At 27.2% G+C, this 19,869-nt stretch overlaps 2 protein-coding genes and 1 long non-coding RNA gene across 5 annotated transcripts; 1 reads left to right on the plus strand and 2 right to left on the minus strand.

Moving 5' to 3' along the window:
* Window positions 1–279: 279 nt before the first annotated feature.
* Window positions 280–11,914, plus strand: LOC100159518 (alpha-tocopherol transfer protein-like). 2 transcript variants are annotated; one of them, XM_001952116.5, is made up of 8 exons: window positions 280–354; window positions 2,073–2,252; window positions 3,347–3,509; window positions 3,804–3,865; window positions 10,514–10,707; window positions 11,058–11,174; window positions 11,243–11,336; window positions 11,403–11,914. In XM_001952116.5, exons 2-8 carry the CDS (start codon window positions 2,114–2,116, stop codon window positions 11,573–11,575), a joined length of 942 nt encoding a protein of 313 aa, XP_001952151.3. In that variant the 5' UTR covers window positions 280–354; window positions 2,073–2,113; the 3' UTR covers window positions 11,576–11,914. The 2 variants fall into 2 exon arrangements, with proteins under 2 accessions (XP_001952151.3, XP_016656299.1); XM_016800810.2 differs by having other exon boundaries at window positions 2,078–2,252; window positions 11,403–11,672.
* On the minus strand, window positions 10,734–11,403 carry LOC115033841. Its single transcript, XR_003839168.1, has 2 exons — window positions 11,213–11,403; window positions 10,734–11,148 (listed from the first exon to the last, which is right to left on the minus strand). It is a non-coding gene; the product is annotated as an uncharacterized LOC115033841 (long non-coding RNA).
* A 36-nt stretch (window positions 11,915–11,950) lies between the features above and the next one.
* On the minus strand, window positions 11,951–19,043 carry LOC100162254 (putative uncharacterized protein DDB_G0282133). Of its 2 annotated transcripts, XM_008180320.3 has the most exons (7): window positions 18,657–19,040; window positions 15,162–16,473; window positions 14,933–15,106; window positions 14,746–14,868; window positions 14,487–14,682; window positions 14,121–14,374; window positions 11,951–12,175 (listed from the first exon to the last, which is right to left on the minus strand). In XM_008180320.3, the coding sequence occupies exons 1-7, from the start codon at window positions 18,739–18,741 to the stop codon at window positions 12,172–12,174; spliced, it is 2,148 nt and encodes a 715-aa protein (XP_008178542.1). In that variant the 5' UTR covers window positions 18,742–19,040; the 3' UTR covers window positions 11,951–12,171. The 2 variants fall into 2 exon arrangements, with proteins under 2 accessions (XP_008178542.1, XP_016656302.1); XM_016800813.2 differs by lacking the exon at window positions 11,951–12,175 and having other exon boundaries at window positions 14,238–14,399; window positions 18,657–19,043.
* Window positions 19,044–19,869: the final 826 nt, after the last annotated feature.

The following is a 19,869-nucleotide window of genomic DNA, read 5'->3' on the forward strand; positions in this document are numbered from 1 at the left end:
TGTCCGCATCAAAAATGTATCGGGGGAAAATGTCCTACTACACCGAAAACAGTCCGGGGGGGAATGTCCGTAATTCAATCTGTGTACTTAAGTTATAAATAAAGTTTGTATTTACCATAATTTTATAAATTGATATTAGACATAACCATAAATTATATTTTTAATGATAAAATAATGTATATGTTAAACAATCAGCTGTATCCCCCCCCCCCCATGACAAAATCATTTGACGCCACTGTTGGGGGATATATTTACTAAAGGTTGGTCCAGTATATATTTAAACAGATTTAATGGTGAAATATCTCAATAGTGGTGTAGACATTCACTAAGTTAGACGTGTGTTCGTGACGCATAGTAAGTAAATGTATTATTCACATTACCATGACATAAACATATTATTTAGGTATTACAATTATGTAGTTATGAGAAACGGTATAAAATCTTATTTTACACTTTATAATAATTACTAGTATATATAAAATAAGTATTAATACAGAATAATATAATATAACATAGGTATTAAATATTTGCGTGGATATAATTGAATATAATATTATGTTATAAATTATAGCGTAAGCCTTTGTATCGTTTTTTAACAGGTAAATTTTTTTATATTATTTTTCTTTTTTTAGTAGTTATCTATAGCAATACTTATATTCACTAAAATAAAAATTTAAATACTTCTTTAAACAATATTAGAACAGAAAAATATTTGAGTAAATATAAAATGATTTGTTAAATAATAATAGCAGTCTCGTTGAGTGTTTGAATAATATTTTCAAATACATTTTCTGTACCTATACTTTTTTATATTTTTATTCTTGTTGCAGAATACTTTTTATAAGATATAAAAATATATTGTTTTTGTCAAAAAATTTTATTTGTATAAGTACATACCTATAGTGATTTACCAAGCATGCGCATCCCCTTTTTCTTAAATTAAGCTATCATTCAAAATTTGATTTTTTTTTAAATATACTTAGAACATATTTTCAAATATTTGAAATTTTATGTATCTGTGGGTGATACAAACTTTTATTTTTTAAATAAAAACCCCATTTTACTGAAAATTATTTATTGACATTTTATTTTAAATTTTGATGCACCTACGTAATTCAAAATTTGAACGAGTCGTATACTCGTATCCCAGTTATTGAAATGTTTATACTTAGAAGAATAGTCCTTAAAAATTGTTTATCAAAAGTAAAAAGTAGATGTAATATTGGATCTAGTTCTAATTATTATAACTATTATAGTTATTATACTTCGACCATTTTTACAAATTATTCATGTTACAAATCATCATAGCCCTCATATGTTTCAAACCCATTATCATGAACCTACATTTCTTGGGTATAGTCGAATCGCACTTATCTTAGTCAAACTGTATTTTGGCTTAAAAATGGTAATGGTCGAACTGCACTTGAGCTCAAAAAAGGTATTCCGACAAAAATTTCATGCATTTGAAGGGGTTAAGCGTTTATAATACATTCATTTCCATTCCCACTTACAGGCTTAGGACTGACAATGATTTTAATTAGGTATTGGCGTAGTTAAAAATGATTGTTTTATGCATACCATTGTCCATTATGTTAATATAGTATTATAATATATAAATATTATATTAAATCATCAAATATTATTATTGTCATTATTATAACCTTTCTTTTTTTTTTCTTTTTTTTAAATCGTCAAATGTTATTATAATAATTAAATTAAACGACCATAGTGACCTGACATTTTAATTCCTTTTTTTGAACGAGTGAAGTAACCTGTTTTTTACACTAGTGCAGTTCAACCATTACCTTTTTTGAACCCAAGTGCAATTCGACCATTTCTTTTTAGGTAATAAGTGGAATTCGACTATCCCGCATTTCTTTAGTACACAAAGTTACATAGCTAAATAATTTACAGTTGAAAAGTGGGGCTCTCATTTGAAGAACTGCAGTTTTTATCTCCACTGACTACCTACATCATATTCTGACATAAACGAAAATGTTGACAAAATATTATACAGTTTTCTTAATTTAATATAATATATACTTTCAGAATAATTTCAATATAATTTGTAGTATAGGTATTGTTTATTCTGAAATCTGAGTATTCAATTAAAATGGAACAGAGCTTAAGCATCGATACACTGAAAATAGCAAAAGAAGAACTCAGAGAAGACAAAGCAACACGGAATAATGCTTTAAGTCAAATGCGGTTATGGTTGAAGCAAAATAAAAAAATTATCCATTCTCGTAGTGGTAAATATTATTTTATATTCCATTGTGTACCTACTTATTTCTTATAACTAATCATTATTAACGATGAACCTTTTATGGCGTTAATTAATAATATTCTAGTGCTTTAAAATTAAATATAAATATTAAAATATGTAGTAACAATCATGGAGTATGGACTATCTACTTCTTAATACATACATAATTATAGTGAATTATATGAACATTTAAACAGTTTTATCTTCATATGTATCTACTTATTTAACATCTATTATAGAATATAGATAGATTATAGTAGGTACTAGATACATTATATTATATACCTTCAATTCATTCAAGGTCATTGTATTAACATTTAACAGTGAATATAGTAGCTTAACTATAATATTAGATAAATACGTCTGTCAGTACTTTTAGTAAGTTTTTTTTTACTAAATTAAAAAAATATATACAAATTTTATGTTTCTTACAATTGATATATTATGTTTGTTGGCAAAACTACCACTAACAATTTTTTGTTTCAAACTAGCAACCGATATATTTAATTTCATAATCTGAAGCAGATCGTTTTTATGAAAATACTTGCCTTCATTATTGATATTAAATAATGAAGTATAATAGTTTTATTTATTTCAATAATAATACCCATCTTCATCGAGGTCTATTTTATTTTTAAATAAAATAATCCATTTAAAGTTTACGAATAAGTAGAAATGTGATAATAAGGGATAGGTATCCCGTGAAATATGTGGTTGTATTTGGTTCACCTATATACTTTAAATACATATTAATAAACATTTTAAAAAAATGTTTATTTTAAATATTTTTTATATTTGTAAGAAGTACATAAAAAAATGTAAAAATAATTATTCTGTATCAATTTATGAAATCAAAAACAAGTTGCTATTTAAGAAATTAAAAATATTTTAGAGGAAATGTAAAATTATATAATTGCAAGTGTCGTAAGTTTCAAAAAAAAGTTGATTCCTACTTACCTACTAAAAATACTGTCCACTGTTTAAAACAGTGAGTATCCGATATATAATATGATAATAATATTTAATTAATATAAAATTTGTGAAATTTATGGTATGATTTTTTTTTTTTTGTCTTCATAGATGACAGCTTTTTGTTGAGATTTCTTCGAGCTAAAAAATTTAGTTTGACGTTAGCTCAGGAAACGTTGGAACGATATTTATTAATGCGACAAACATTTGGACATCGACTCTTTAAAGTACTTGACATCACGTGTCCGCGACTTGAAAAACTTCTGGAACTTGGGTAATTGAATGATTGTATTAAATTTCTGAAATTACACTATAGAGGACATTTAACCCGGGATCAAAGGGTGGTGGGGCATGGCCTCTGGCCCACAGCGGATATCGTACAATAGTGAGCCCTGTCGGTAGTACGTTTCCTATGATATAATATATGGATAAAGGATTTATTATTAGTTATTACTATTTGCCATTTGGCCACGAGTACAAAATTATCTTAATATGGGCTTGAAGAAATTATTTTTTATGATGTACCTATAATTACTACATATCTTCATATACCTACCTTGTGTTACAGGTACATATTTGTAGTTCCCAAGCGTGACAAAAATGGACGTAGGATTATCATAACAAGACCAGGTAAAATAATGTATTTAATGTAAATAATTAACTTTAGAAACTAAGAGGCCTGATCCATATACGGAGCTATAAACACATCTTAACGATTTTTTAAACGAATTCTGTATTGCCTTAATCAATTTAGGCTTCATTAATTATGAATACAAATTGGATAATTTAACAATTAGATAATAATTTGTCCCTAAGTAATATATCAAGAAAATTTTTAATTTGATATTTACTATCCTGTTGAGCGATATTATTGTGTTCATTATATTATATATTATTATATATTCATATAATTCCCTGCGGTGGTATTATCGGTTTACTAATTGTTAATTGTTTGCTCATTAGCTCACTATAATAATAATAATATAATATACGCATATATCAGTGGCCTTTAACCAGTGGGTCGTGACCCAATTTACAGAATTGGGTCACAAATCACAATGTAAACTTATGATTAAAAATAAATAAAAATTAGAAAAATAGTATTTTACCAGTTGTAGGTATGCAGTAAATATAATTAACATAACAATAATAACACTTTAGATATACTACATGCATAGGCGTTAATAGGAGGGGGGCTTTAGGAGCTTAGCCCCCCCAAAAATGTCCATAGCCCTCCCAAACATTCCCTACATTTTGTTTTAAGCTTATTCAATATTATCAAAGTAAGGCCCTATAGCCCTATTAGCCCCCCCCCCCCAAATTTCAAACGCTATTTGCGCCTATGACTACATGTCTACATTAATTAAAAATGTATCCGTTTTAGACGTATTGACGTATAATAAAACAGTATTTATCAATCAGCTTTTTTTTCTTATTTGAAACATATAATGTGTGGAAAAATATAAAATATCACTAAAATGGGATGAGTCCCATAAGATATAAAGACCATTGATACATTTATTATTTTATAATAATAGTTACATCTCGATATTAAGTTAGTGATGTCGGATAATGTTAAAAATAGATTATAGATATAATGATATCTAGATAATGGTCCATTATACCATATATGCGTGCGCCCAATGCCCAAATTCAACTCAGTAACAATACAACTGTAGTTAATATTAATGCTTTTATTTATAATAATTTAAAAGTTCATATAAGTTCCCAGGTCATAGCCCATAGGCACAAAAACTAGGACTAATTTTTTTTCTTAAAATAATCTGTTGAAAAATGTCCACTAAACCCATCTACTAGGTTTACATATTTATAAGTATTGAGTGGCTTAAATTAATACATTTACATTAATATATTTTATACTTAAATGTTATTTCCATTATTTTAACACATTGTCATTAACATTAGGTAGGTACTTATTTAATTACCTACCTATATTTGTTAATCATCAAATTTAACTGTAATAGGTAAGTCCGCTAAGTGTATGTCATTTTTCATGAAAGTTTAAAACATTTCTTACTTTAATATTGAGATAGGTAGCCAAATTTGAGAAATTGCAGTCAGTTCACAGCTTACTCATTCGTATACCTAGCCAATTACGAACCTCATTGGAGAAAACATTTTTCGTGACTAATTATCCAATAACCTAAGTAGATAGGTACTAATGTACCTATTTGAAAGGACATTAAAAATATTTCTGTGAACCCCTTCCCCCTCATTCTACCGCATATAGTTTTTTCTATGATATACTAATACAATTTAAAAATTTTAATGATTTGGTAATATTGTTGTGATCGTTTTTAATTTGATCATTATTTTAATGACGATATTTAAATGATTTTATATGTATTAATTAGTGATCAGTAATTGTATTTAATTATTATTTATTATGTTATAATTTCAGTAACTATGTAGTTTTTGCTGGTATTTTCGGTAAGTGTAAAAATCCGGGTGGTGTGTTGGATTTATAATTGTTACTGGTAGATAGTCCGGTAGGTACTAAAGTAATATAGATTAGACGAGTTATATAGATTTAGGACGTAGTTAAAAATTATAAAGTGTTCAATTTGTATAGCTAAGGATTGAAAATTAATAATGAAGATTCTCATACATAGTTCATGCTGTAACTTATTTTAAATAAGGTTTAGATTTTTTCATATATATTTTTGAACTTACTGTTACTATTGTGTATACATGGTCAAATTTTTGTATATTTATAAATTTGGCAACGTTGCATACGCAATCGTGTTGTTTTACGGGTTTCCATTGTTACACAGCTAACATACGCAATCGAAAAGGTAAATCGTACGCAATCGGGTTCTACCCCAATTTATCTACCCCAACAGCAAGTGCAAATATTTGTTCGACGCCACTGAAACAGGCCTCCTAGGCTCTAAACTAAGTAGGTACAAGCAAGCCCGGATTAAGGGGGAGGCAGTGGGGGGGGGGGGGGCATGGCCCCCGGGCCTCGAAAGTTAGAATTTATTTAGGGCCTCTAATTTGTCCATTACTTTTTTCGTTATAGGCTATGTAACACTAAATAAATCACCTAAAAAAAATCGATGATTATTTAGCAAGGAAAAAAGCTTGTAAATTATAATTTATAAATAAAGTGATACATTAATACATTATTCATTATTTATTACAATGTGCCTATATAGCTAATATGTTTTAAATGAGGCCCTTGTACGAAAAAAAAAAAATTAAATAATATACAATGTGTTCCAGGGTGAAGTGATCGGCCAACGTCATATGAAAGTATACCAAAAATGACGAAGAAATACCCTTTAAAGATTGAATCTATCTTTTATTTTTTTAGTTATGAGCAATTAACTTATTTTTATCAAAACCATGCGTATCACGCATTTGTTTATGTATCTTCAAAACTTTTCAACATTTTAACGTGATTTTATTTTTATTTTAAAGCTATTTAATTGTCCTATCAACTGACATACGCAATTAAACCAGAAATGTGCTAGTTTTTTTTATTAAATTTAAAAAAAGAGAAAAAAGTTGGCAAAAATTAGTATTTTTAAAAGGAAATTGTACATTATTCCAAATAATTTATCATTAACTATGAGTTTTGTTTTTTGTATTATAACAACTAAAATTTACTGAATAGTATAAAATTAAACGAATGACGACCAATTAACCGACTCAATCCTAGGAAAACTAAGATTGTGACGATTAACAGGAATATATTATGAAAACCAAACTTTCAAGGTATTCTAGATATATTAAAGTGTTATTCAGTATAATTCAGCAGAATAATACAAAAAACAAAAAGCCCATACCAAGTAATAAATTATTTGGAATAATATACGATTTCCTTTAAAAAATGCTAATTTTTGCCAACTTTTTTCTACTTTTTTAATTTAATAATAATAATTAGTGCATTTCTAGTTCAATTGCGTATTTTGGAGTGTGGATAGGACAATTAATTAGCTTTAAAATAAAAAAAAAATACATAAAAATGTTAAAAACTTTTGAAAATACATAAACAAATGCGTGATATGTATGATTTTGATAAAAAAAGTTTGCCTATAACTTAAAAAATAAAAAAGTTAGACCCAATCTTTAAAGGCTATTTCTTTATAATTTGTGGTATACTTTTATATGACGTCGGCTGGTCACTTCACCCCGGAACACATACTCCGGCCCACGAGAGTCCATACGTAAACCGCGCATTCATATAGTAATACGTGACGTCTGTTTTCTCCCACCATGATGCCATTCCCACTATTCGGCAACGTGCCGATGCGCAGTGACGGACGCGTTCTGACATATGGACTCTCGTGGGCCGGAGTATAGGTAATGGGTATATACATTAATATTTTTTTTTTCGTACAAGGGCCTTATTTAAAACTTTTGCCCCTGGGCCTCAAAATGTCTTAATCCGGGCTTGGGTACAAGATAATTATCTATACGTTTAGATACAGATCGATAAGTAGTTGATACATATTGACTGTAATTTTAGTTTTTACCTTGATAAAATAGGTGGGTATTATTGTAATTATAAGTTATAAGTTTATAATGTGTGAGTATATAATTTGCATTATTTGCGTGATATTTTTTCTACCTAACTACTTTAATAATATTATTCAGTGGTCACTGGTCTATACCGACTACCTAGGTTCATGTCATTCGAAGAAAACCACGAAACACCAGTGGCGTACTGGCGTATTATTTACATGTTTCCTGCGTGTAGGCCTGTGGAAAATTACACTTTATTTCTAATGATTCGAATCTGTCTTTTTTAACTAGTAGTTCAACTGATTCCTTTAATTTCTGTAAATCTACCTATGTAGGTGTCTATCGTCTATGTTAATTGAGTGAGTAGTATATATTTATATGTTCTGAGCACCTTTTTTAACAGGGTGATTTCATCAGTTTAAGTGGGCATTTTTACATGCTCTATCGACCAATACATTATCATAATAATATAATGATTCAAAAAAGTGTAATGTTTGTTCACAGCACTATTTTATAGGTTTAAATTTGTTTAACCACTGTTGAACATTTCAATATTAAGTAAAGTTAGTTAAATTCATGGTTGTAGTATTCTTATATTCCATTATTTATTTTTGTTTGAGAAATAAATAAATAAATTAAGAATAATAATTCTCGGTATTACAGATGCCTACCATGTAGGCCGGGGGCAACATTATACTTAAATCATGACATTAAAAAAAAAAAAACAGCAAACATTTTTTTAATCAAACGTTAATTTTTAAGTATAGGTACCTACAATTTTAATTTTTCAATACATTTGTACAATTGTACCTAAGTAGTAAGTAGTAAAATAATAATAATAATAATATTATTATTGTAATGTTTTATTAGCTTCTGTCTTCTACTTTCTAGTACCTATTGTCTGTTAGATATACCATACATCTAATCTATTTAGCATCACTAATTATTAATTAATAATATAATTTCTGTGTTTAAGGGGGCCTCTACTTCATAACTCTTAATTTATATAATAGGCCACCGACTACCGAGTTTCATTCTACGCCACTGCGAAACACTGTTTAGAAATATGAAAAATGAGTAACTGAGTGATTATTATTGTAGTTATTGCAAATAGGTTTATATTTAGATACACGACCGAGATGGCGAGGCCAGCAGGCCACTCATAATTAGGTACATATTATGCTGACTGCTACTGTTAGGTTGTTTTTTTTTGTACTTTCTTTATGCACTACCCATATATACAGTGGCCTTGGATATTAATTAATGTACCTATATGTATACACGTTTGGATTTTAAGTAAACGTGGGGCTCCAGGTCAAGTTATAAGGTACATAATATATAATATATAAATATATAATAATTAATAGGTATGCATGGCCCCCTCCACAAATTCTCAATAAATACCTAATATCTATAACTATAATATTTTGGGATCTATTTAGGTACCTACCTAATATAAATTGTAAACAGTCTTCTTTAAATTTAATTGAAATTTGAAATCAATTTACAGCCTATATAATATTTTACATCTTAGAAAGTTAGCAGCTACAATTGTTAATTTTAACTTTTTACCTACTAAGTACCTAGATGACATTTACATTTTACATAATTATAAGTATACTTATTATCATAAATCATAATCAACATATTATAAATGCCGCTCTGGGTGCTACTACTGTAGGTACATACTAGTAATACAGCATATAGCTAGGTACAATATGTTGAAGGAAAATAATTATTGATATACCTATTATTCCAATTTGTTAGGCCTGGTCAGTAGAGTCACTATAGTTGCTCATGTTCAGTTGTGATCCACAGACGTCTTAGAAAGCAACTTATATTAGGTATAATATAGCAAATAGCAATAGCATTAAAAATATGATTTTATACCCAGTATGTAATTACAGGACTATTTTTAGTAACTACTGGGTGATCCATTTACCGTAACACTCATTATTTCAAAAAATATTGATGTTCTTGAAAATATGTTTTATATACCTAATTTTAAGTAATTAAAAACATTTTTCTAAAAAATATGTTTTCTAATATTTTATATCAATTTTAAATTTTTTTAATGACTATATTATGGATTATTAATTACTTATTTGAAGCAAAATATTATTTGCTGTATGTTGATTTATAAAAGTCAAATTGCTCATCTGCTTATGAGTTATAAATATTTTAACTATTGTTGAGCGGAGCATAACTAAGCAAGTAACTTATCGGTAGAAAACTTATTCTGAATAAAAATTCTAATACTTTCCAACAAAATATTATGTTCCGAATACATTTTTATAAAAATTAAAAATTATTCAAATGCTTTGAGGTTATTATTTTTTTTCACCTAATATAGAATTTTTTGTATACCTAATAACTAAAATAATTATTACAGTCAAATATATTATATAAACTATTTATACTTTTTATTTTATTTTATATAAACACAGATAATCTTAATTTATGTATTAATGTTTTGGTAATAACAAAACACTATTAGACTTTAGATTTTTCGTGTTAAAATTAAAATTGATATTTTTAACCAGTAGCCTGGTTTATAATTTTCAAAAAAAACATTTTTTTTTCCAGAATAATATATTTAATATATTATTAATATACATACTAAAAAAATATTCAGAAGAAAACCCAGATTATTTTTTTTAAGTATTTAAATACTTCACAAGATTTGCTATATGCCTATAAATGCCATAAAATATACCTATCGATAGAATATTTTAAAGTAATTTGATCAAAAATGACTTAGTTACTGATACTTAAAACATTTTTAAGGAGTTTTCAATCCGTCATTATGGACCAATGCAGAAATGTGCAGAATGCACGGTGTTACATATGAAACCCTCATGGAAGACCAGGAAAACCAAATTCGTGGGTTTGTACATTATGTAGATGCAGCTGGTATGTGCTTACAACAATTAACATTATTTACACCAAGAGAAGCTATCAGAATTGTTAAAAATGGAGAGGTATTTTGCTTTAAAAAAATACAATATTTTAAAATTAAAATTATATAATTTATTTATATACTTAAATTACATAATATAATTATATAAATAAGGTATAAACTTTTAGATTGATAACGTCACATTTTTGGCTAGATTCCAATACTGATACAAGATCCAATATAATTCATCTTAAACTGTCAGTCTGTACTCTTTATCTTCTCCTTATTGGTTTAATAATCATCGTCTTGTAAATACTTAATATACAAATTTTTGTTTAACTATAATATTGTAAAATAAAAGCTACACCTAAAATAATAATAATAAAAATTGTTATTTTATAAAAATAAATTTCTTTTATTAATATTTTCTAGCGAACAATTCCAATGCGACACAAAGAAATATATGGAGTAAATATACCATCGAGTTTAAAATTCGCGTTGGATTTCGGAATCACCTTGTTATCTGAAAAAATTAGAAGTCGTGTAAAAGTAACAAACTTATTAATATAATATCCATGAATAATTACTATGTATAACTCTTGCAAATCATTCTCCAGATATTTAGTTCAATAGAGGACAGCCACACATATGTTGATAAGTCATTATTGCCTAAAGAATATGGTGGAGAAATGGAAATGTCGAAAATGATAGGTAAGTTTATTTTTTAAACACATAACTTTGTAATCAACATTTTATTTATTTAAACAATAATGATAGGTTTATGGAAACAAGAACTGTTAGAAAAGCGAGAACAAATACTCAAAAATGAAAAAATGTCGGTAAGAGAGGATATGTTTAGTGAGAGTGCCAGACAAGGGCGAGTATCAGCATTGACAAACCACAGTCACCAACACATGGTTGGCAGTTTTCGTCAACTAACTGTTGATTAGTTTTCATAATTTTGAACATCATTATATAATTTGAATTAATTTTTATGCAAAATTTAACATTAAAATGTTAACATCTTAATGCAAAATCTCTGAAAACAAAAAAATTTTCATAGATTATTCAATGTAATGAAAAATACATTAAATGTGATATCTACGGATATAAAAGAAAAATTTTTAGTTGTTAAATTAATTTTATATCTAATTTAAGGAATTCAATTCAATTATAAATTCAATATTGTAATATTCAACAAAATAATTAATAGTAAATACCAACTTTAACAATTATTATGAGAACTAAAAAAAAAAAAATGAAACACAAATATAATAAAAATATATTTCTCAAGAAAAATATTTTTTCGGTAATATTTAAATTTTTCTCTTAAAATAAAATAACAAACATTTTATGATACAAACAAACCAGTCTTCTATTATATTATATGTATGTATAAAAACATGTTTACCAATAGTTATTTAAATTGGATATTTGATCATGTAGTGTATACACTTGTACAAATTAAAAATTATAACGTGTTACATACCAGATTTGTTGATATTGAGCATTTCCCTAAAAGTTAATCTACATAATTGTAGACAACTCATCTGAAACAAAATAATATAATTCACAGCCAAAATTATGATTATAAATTTTATAATTCAAAAATAGTATGATCATTAACAAAATCATAGAAATATATTGTTTTATAAATAATATATGTTAATATAATTGTAAATTGTATTTCATGAAAATATTGTAAATTGCATTTCCTATCGTACAACATTTCTATCGTAATATTATTTGTGACGAACAAACATGCGTGAATTATTTAAAAAGCAAACAGTTGTTACCTCAAAATGAAGAAAATCATTTAACGTGCAATAAAGTGAGAGAAGGCGTCAGCTGTGGTGGAGAAACTACCAGAACAAGTAAAAAGAGAAATTCGGATGGATCATTTAAAAGAACAGTTACAACAGAACAACCTAACCTAAACAATGATGAAACTGAACAATCAGCAGAAGAAACTAATCAATGAAATTATGGTTCACGGGTACAAGGACCGTGGATATTTGGTCTATGTTGGCACCACAATGACCTTCTGGAACGCCGATTTTTCATAGTTCAAAAACGTGATAAAGAAATACTTTTGCCAATTATTTAAAGAGAGGTTGAACGGGGAACGATAATTCATAGTGACCAGTGGAAGGCATACGCTAGATTAAATGAATTTGGGTTTACTCACAAAACAGTAAATCATAGCCTTAATTTCATTGATCCAAGTACAGGAGCACATACTCAGTCAATCGAGGGTCTTTGGCGTATTGTGAAGTATTATGAAAACAACATTTTTAGTTTAAGGTATTTTATAAAAACCTATCATAATAATTTATATAATTATAATATTATTATTATTATTAAATTTAAATTTTTTTATAAATAGTTATGTAATTGGTTATGACATTATTATATTTTTATGATTCAATTTTAATATTTTTTATAAATAAATATTATTATTATGACTTAAAATTGATATTATTATGATATTATATTTTTACAATTATTATTTTTTTATCAGCATCATTATCAAGTAAGATATAAAAAAAATATGGAAATTAAATACTATTTTTAGTGGATTTGGGTAGATCGCGCACTACTTGAAAACAAGTTTGGTAAATCGCGTACGACATCACTACCTAGATTTTATTAAGAGGACACTATACAGACGTTTGTTGTCTCTGTCTTTCAAGTGTGTAACATAGCAAATTGTACGCTCCGTTAGTATAAAAACTAGAGTGAGTTGTCCTCTTATAAAATTTAAATGTAAGATTATTATCTTAGGGCATCTCATATGCTTTTTATTATATTTTAATTTTAAAGCGAGTCATGAGTATTTAAAAAATTGTAAATTATCTGAACATCTTAAAATCGACTGTCCCAACAAAAAGGGTCGTACTCACTTTTATGATACTTTTTTTTTTTTTTTTCAATGTGGTGTTACTGTTTTTCTGGTTGTCTGGTGACGCTGATTGTTGTACTTCATCAAACAATAAGATTGAGTTACTACCATCTTTGTCAGAAATCCAGTAACACCAGTAAAACCACATTGAAAAAAAAAAAAAAAAAATTCATAAAAGTGAGTTACGTCCTTTTTCGTTGGGGCAGTCGAAATGTTCATAACTCACTTTAAAATTTAAACATAATAAATAATCTTTGAGATGCCCTAAATAATAATCTTATAATACAATTTTATAAGAGATCAATTCACTTTAATTTTTAAACTAACTGAGCTAAACGTGACTTATTAAGTGTAAATTTGCTGTTATGCACTAGTGAGATGAAGACAACAAATCCCATTGTTACGTCCTCTTAAGCAGTTTCAATAAGATAGTGCAATATAAAAATATCATATAATAATTAAAGCTTTCTAGTCTTTGAAAAGAAATATGGTAAAAATATCAATAATACTCTACAATCATTCAATTATTTGTTCATAATGTATTAAATGCATATTAAGGTGAATGAGGTCACATATAAATTTTAAATACTTACTGTTTTTTCAAAGGTATATAAGATGGTAAATCCAATAAAGGTGCACGGCGTTTGGGTACAATATGAATGTACTCGTTTTCATTGGATTCGTCATAATTGGGTATTGTTATTTCAAAGTATCTCGGTTCATTGATTTCAACTACAACGGTACTTTTATCTTCAAATTGAACATGAGGGTATAGACATTTTTGACCATGTGGACACTCATTCTTTGTTTCAAAAATTGGACATAAATCTAAGTGTTTTTTAGGACACTTGAATTATGGTGAAAAAAAATTACTATGAATATTTCCGCCAAATCACATGTTTTCAAAATAAAAATAAATATTTAAATATTTAATAAAATAAAATTGAAAGTTAACTTACTTTTTTCCCCCAATTACAGGAACCATGGAGAAAATTTTTACAAATAGGAGTATTTTTACTTCTATATTCGTGTAAGAATGGACAATTTAATTGAACACAAACACTATTTAAATAATGCTTACAAAATGGAATTTTTTCTTCAACAATATTGTGCGATAATGTACAGTTATCTCTGGAACATTCTCCAGTTAAAAACCTAAAAAAAAATGTTAAAGCAGAAATTTAATTTAGTAATACATATGAATAAAAATTAGCCAACTTTGTGCACAATGTGATGTATTTTTTGTAATGACGTTTATCACATTCTCCTTGATCCGATTTTGAACAAACACCAAAGCGATTAAATACTAGACAAAGCTGTTTAGTGAGTGTTTTTTTACTTCTGGAAAATAAATTTTTATTGTAAAAATAATTTAACTAGTTAATCTTAGTAAGATTTAATAAACCTGAGTCGTTGGAGGGTTTTATTGTTTGATAAACTTAAATTTTGAATTTTATTTTTATCATTGTTCATAATTTTCAAATTTTGTTGAGGTTTGTTATCAGAAATATTATTTAAACGTGGTATTTTACTATCCAAGGATCCAGTTTTATCCAACTTTGTATTATTTGTCTTCGATCTAAAAAACAAATGTCATCATAAAAAAGTATTGGTTTTTGTTTAAAAATACTTACCTCAATATTGGATTCACATATGAATACATGGAATATGACCTCTTGCCATTTCTTTTAATTTCAACAGGCTTAATTACAGTATTTTTCAATAAAATATTATTTTTAACTTGATCGCTGCTCGTAACAGTTTTTATTTTAGCCACAATGTTTTTTTGCTGTAATTTCCTCATTAAAGCAAATCTATGCGAGAGATGTTTGAGCATATAAGATTTGGTTTTTGATTGAATTGGATTTATTAACGATTGTCTAATTATTTTATTTTTGCCAAATAAAATTAATTTATCGGCTTTTGGTACAGATGGGTGGGTATTGTTCACATTATTAACCAATAATATACTGGGTCTTGTCCATTTTAACTTATTAGTATTACTGGAGTTGGATAATTTTGATTTAAGTACAGATGTTGTATTAGCAATTTTATTCCATTCTGTTTTTTTGTAGGACGGTATTAATGTATTTGATGTTGGACATTGTAAAGTTGAGAGTGGTTTACGTTCAATTGTATTATCTTCAAAGTGATTCAGTTTATTATTGATTTTCCATTTATTTCTAAATAATGATTGACGTATTAATTTTGTTTTACCTATCTTGACAAGATTAGGTGATCCAACTATTTTTCCAGACAACTTCTTTATTATTTTTTTCTTATTTATACTTGTTGACTTATTAATAGATGCTAAAGAATTTGAATTTGAATTTAACAAACTAGTAGAGATTAATTGGTTTTGAAATTTTCTATTGACATGTACATTTTTTGATTGATTAGTTTTCTTAACTGATGAAGGGTTTGCTTCTTTATCAACAACATATTTTGATGAAGATAAATAATCTTGAACATTAATCATATATTTATCAACATTACGCAATGTCTGTGAAACATCGGAAGTTTCATAACAACTATCATTTAATAGTATTTTACAATTATTAACAAAGCTGTTTTTCACAATCTCATTAATCTCTGAATCAAACTTTATGATATTTTGACTGTTAGTTAATATTTCAGGATTTTTTTTGTTATTAACAGTTTTGATAGGATTTGAATGTAACACGTTTTGTTTGGTATACACCTTAGAAGATAAATTATTAGTCTTAACAAATGAACTATTTTGTTTAATTTTACTTTGATGGTTGGTAAAGTTACGATTATCTATTTTGGTAGAAAGGAACTTATGAGCAGTATGATTATTATCCTTGCAATATTTAAATTTTGATGATGATTTAACATTTTTATTAATAATAATATTTTCTTTGATATTATTCGGGGTCCGTTGTAATTTTGGTTTATCATTATTTTCATCATCATCTAGTTGCTCTAAATAAACAAAAACATAATATTGCAATTAAAAAAAGCGGACAAGTGTGTAACGCTCTGCTGTAAATTAGGTATTTAGAGAAGTCACTGTAATGAATGTGTTAAATTTTAATTCAATGATATAAGATTAATGTATAAGAAAAAACGATTCTGAGCAAATACCTAATATTTTTAAACTAAAATTGTTATTCTTTGCCCAATTTATAGTTTTTAGATTTTTAGGTTACAGTATAAACTACTTACTTAATCTCGATTTAAATTTCAAATGTAATGAATTTTGTCAACATTTGAACTTTAAATGCTTATATCAAAAAATGTGTGCTTATGTGCCTATTTTTAACATGTTCAACACCGCCCGTGATTTCAGAAATGGAAAAAACAAAAACTAAAACCACCAGCTATATCTTTAAATTTAGAGTTAATTGTCAACTGCTTATCTTAGTTTCAGAGTTTATTCAAAACGTATATAAACGTATAAGTTTTTGACGCGTTAATGTGTCACCGGCCTATTTAAATAAACACTGTTTACGCGTATACGCGTCAGCGGCGTTGAAAGTGCTAATAACTTTTTTAAATATTTAAAGTATTACATTTTCAAGCTTTTTGACCCAACAAATAACATTTCATAGACATTCATAGAATTAAAAAAAACTAAAAAATTGAAAATTGATAATGTCCGTAAGCAACTCAAAACAAGTCAAACAATTTTGAAAACTTTATCAAGTACCTATAGAAAATTATAAAATAAACATTTGGTGTTAACTTCAAGTAACTAAGGTTATTTGTTTTTAAATTACAACAAAATAAGAAAATTGTTCAATGAGAAATCGAGTAAATATCCAATGCCGTAAAAACTTTAAAGGCTCATCAAAATGTAATTTGACTTTCCAGTAGATAAATTTTTTTTAAAGGTGACAAACTTATGAACAATCTCGTATTAATTTTTCAAATCTTAGATGTAAAAAGAAAAATGTTTATGAACTCCTTACACAAAATAATTTGTTATATTTGTGTAATTAAGCAGATGCAAAGCACTTTGTAAAAAATGGCTATAATATTGTGCTATAAAACTAAGTTACCTATTTCACAAGAAAAATGGCATTTCAACTCAAATATTTAGATAGGTTAGCACAGTTTGAATGCTATTAAAGTGCAATTTCTGAATTAGGTATAAATGCAGTTTAGTTCCCACGCGATTTTTTTCAATTTCCTCCCCCCCCCCCCCCCCAAAATGTGTGTTTTAAAGCACTGAATATAAAAGTCTAATTCAAAAATTCTCGCAAATTATTATTTTGGGAGTTATATCTTTCCAAAGTTTACGATTTTACATATTTACCTACGCATGCACTTTGCTTTCCTACATTTTCGTATTGGATTATCGCCTCTTATTAATTATGATATTTTTTTTGTTATAATATTATCTAAAAAATGTTTGGTGAAAATGTAGATTAATATATCTGTGACCAACGTGACCTACATGAGGTAGTTTTGCATGACAAGTTGAGGGATATTTTCGATTTGCGGAGCGGAGCGACGAGTGCTGATACACGCATAATCACTGTCCAAGCAAAATATCATTTTTAATTTAAATTTTCATTGTATAATTGTTTTGTCCCTGTTGTGGGATATTTTTGATTTGCGGAACGAGCGAGGGATATTGTGATATCGAGCTGTGATAATATGTAAATGTTGGTTTCAATTTTTCAACAGCAAATACGATAATTAAAATCTATTAGCATATTTCCATCTACAATAAAAAACATTAAATTTTAAAAAAAAAATCAGTTTTTTCGATGTTTTTTATCGAATATATTGTGTTTTAGAAAAATTTACTGTTTTATAGTTTTTTTGCTATAACTTTTTAAGTAAAAAATGAGAGAATTTTTTAATCAGACTTGTATTCAGTGCATAAAAACACAAATTTTGGAAAAAAAAATCGAAAAAATCGCGTGGGAACTAAACTGCATTTATACCTAATTCAGAAATTGCACTTTTATAGCATTCAAACTGTGCTAACCTATGATTTAATGTCCATCCGATTAGTAACATGATTGACTTTACTATTTATTGTATAAAAAGTTATTATGTACTTAACAGTTAAGAGGTATTAGATGTACAACTAAAGATAATCACAATGAATAAATACAATATTACTAGATAAAAAACCAATGTTTAATACGTACTTTTAAGGGCAATTAAACGTTTTAGTAATAATTCTTCTTCGTCTGTGCTACTTTTATTAGTACTGTAGTAATCATTCACCTCCATCGATCATAAATTCAATCAATCATAAATATAATTAATACAGAACAATATCGGATTAAGACACTATTATAGAAAAAGAGAAATATTAATGACCGACGATATTAATTTGTCATAATAAACTTTGATTCCGTATTATTTCATTCAATTAAATTATTATACTACCACTACAAGGTTTAAAAGAGTTTAAAGTATGCTTTACGGCCTATGGTGGCATGGAGCATGGGCCGTTGTCTGTTTCATGAAAGTATGAAACGAAATTCTACTTTTCGTTCAAGGTTTATCATCATGAGTCTTGTCATTGTTGTCAGCAGTTTTATCATTGAAGATGTTACAGAATACAGATTATCACAGAACAAGATAACAGAATTATATTTTGTATCGTTACCAACATACGGAATTACAGAATCAAATTTATTGTATATTTTCTTTTTTCGATAACAATAATAATTATAGTTCCCGCACCGGGATAATGAACCATGTAAATGATATGGTCCAAAAATCCCGGTGCATTATTTTTCACACCGGTTTAGTCTAGCGAATTTCTACTATAAGTATTATTATAATACTACTAAAAAAAATGTACCTACTCATATCAGTTTTTGAGAGGGGGGGGGGCAACATTTTTGACCGGCTCAAAATAAAACTGAAAAAAAAGCTCGCTAACGTTACATTACAATATTGCATTTTTATCTCAATACAAATACATACTTCTTATACATTGTTGTATACTTACTAGTTAGTATCAAAAGTTAATATCATTAGCATACAGGTAAATAACCCATTTTTGAGAGATAACAATTACTAAATAATTAATACATATATGTAAACTGTAAAGTTTACTTAAATATATTACTTACCTATTGGCTATTAGCTACTATATAAAGGCCCAAAACTAGCCCATACCCGGCCAGATGACGCCACTGATTGAGGGATCATATTCTACCACTGAGCTTAAATAAAAATGGAAAGCTCATCAAGAAAATTAAATTTTGATATATTGAACTAACAAATTTACTATGTTTTAATCGAAACAATTTTTGATGTGTTTATACACGATGGGACACAAAATGGAGCCGTTAAAAATATGTTATATAAACACCAAATTGTTTTTTAGGAATAATATAATATATA

The sequence above is a fragment of the Acyrthosiphon pisum genome, chromosome A1 (assembly GCF_005508785.2).
Source record: "Acyrthosiphon pisum isolate AL4f chromosome A1, pea_aphid_22Mar2018_4r6ur, whole genome shotgun sequence".
NCBI classification, from domain to species: Eukaryota; Metazoa; Arthropoda; class Insecta; order Hemiptera; family Aphididae; genus Acyrthosiphon; species Acyrthosiphon pisum.

Coding starts and splice junctions, on each gene's coding strand:
- LOC100162254 (XM_008180320.3), bottom strand. CDS start 18,741: ATGGAGGTGAATGATTACTACAGTACTAATAAAAGTAGCACAGACGAA. Junction 16,474..18,656: donor ACGTTTAATTGCCCTTAAAA/GTACGTATTAAA, acceptor TTGTTTATTTAG/AGCAACTAGATGATGATGAA. Junction 14,869..14,932: donor AAAACCCTCCAACGACTCAG/GTTTATTAAATC, acceptor TTTATTTTCCAG/AAGTAAAAAAACACTCACTA.
- LOC100159518 (XM_001952116.5), top strand. CDS start 2,114: ATGGAACAGAGCTTAAGCATCGATACACTGAAAATAGCAAAAGAAGAA. Junction 2,253..3,346: donor AATTATCCATTCTCGTAGTG/GTAAATATTATT, acceptor TTGTCTTCATAG/ATGACAGCTTTTTGTTGAGA. Junction 10,708..11,057: donor GAATTGTTAAAAATGGAGAG/GTATTTTGCTTT, acceptor AATATTTTCTAG/CGAACAATTCCAATGCGACA.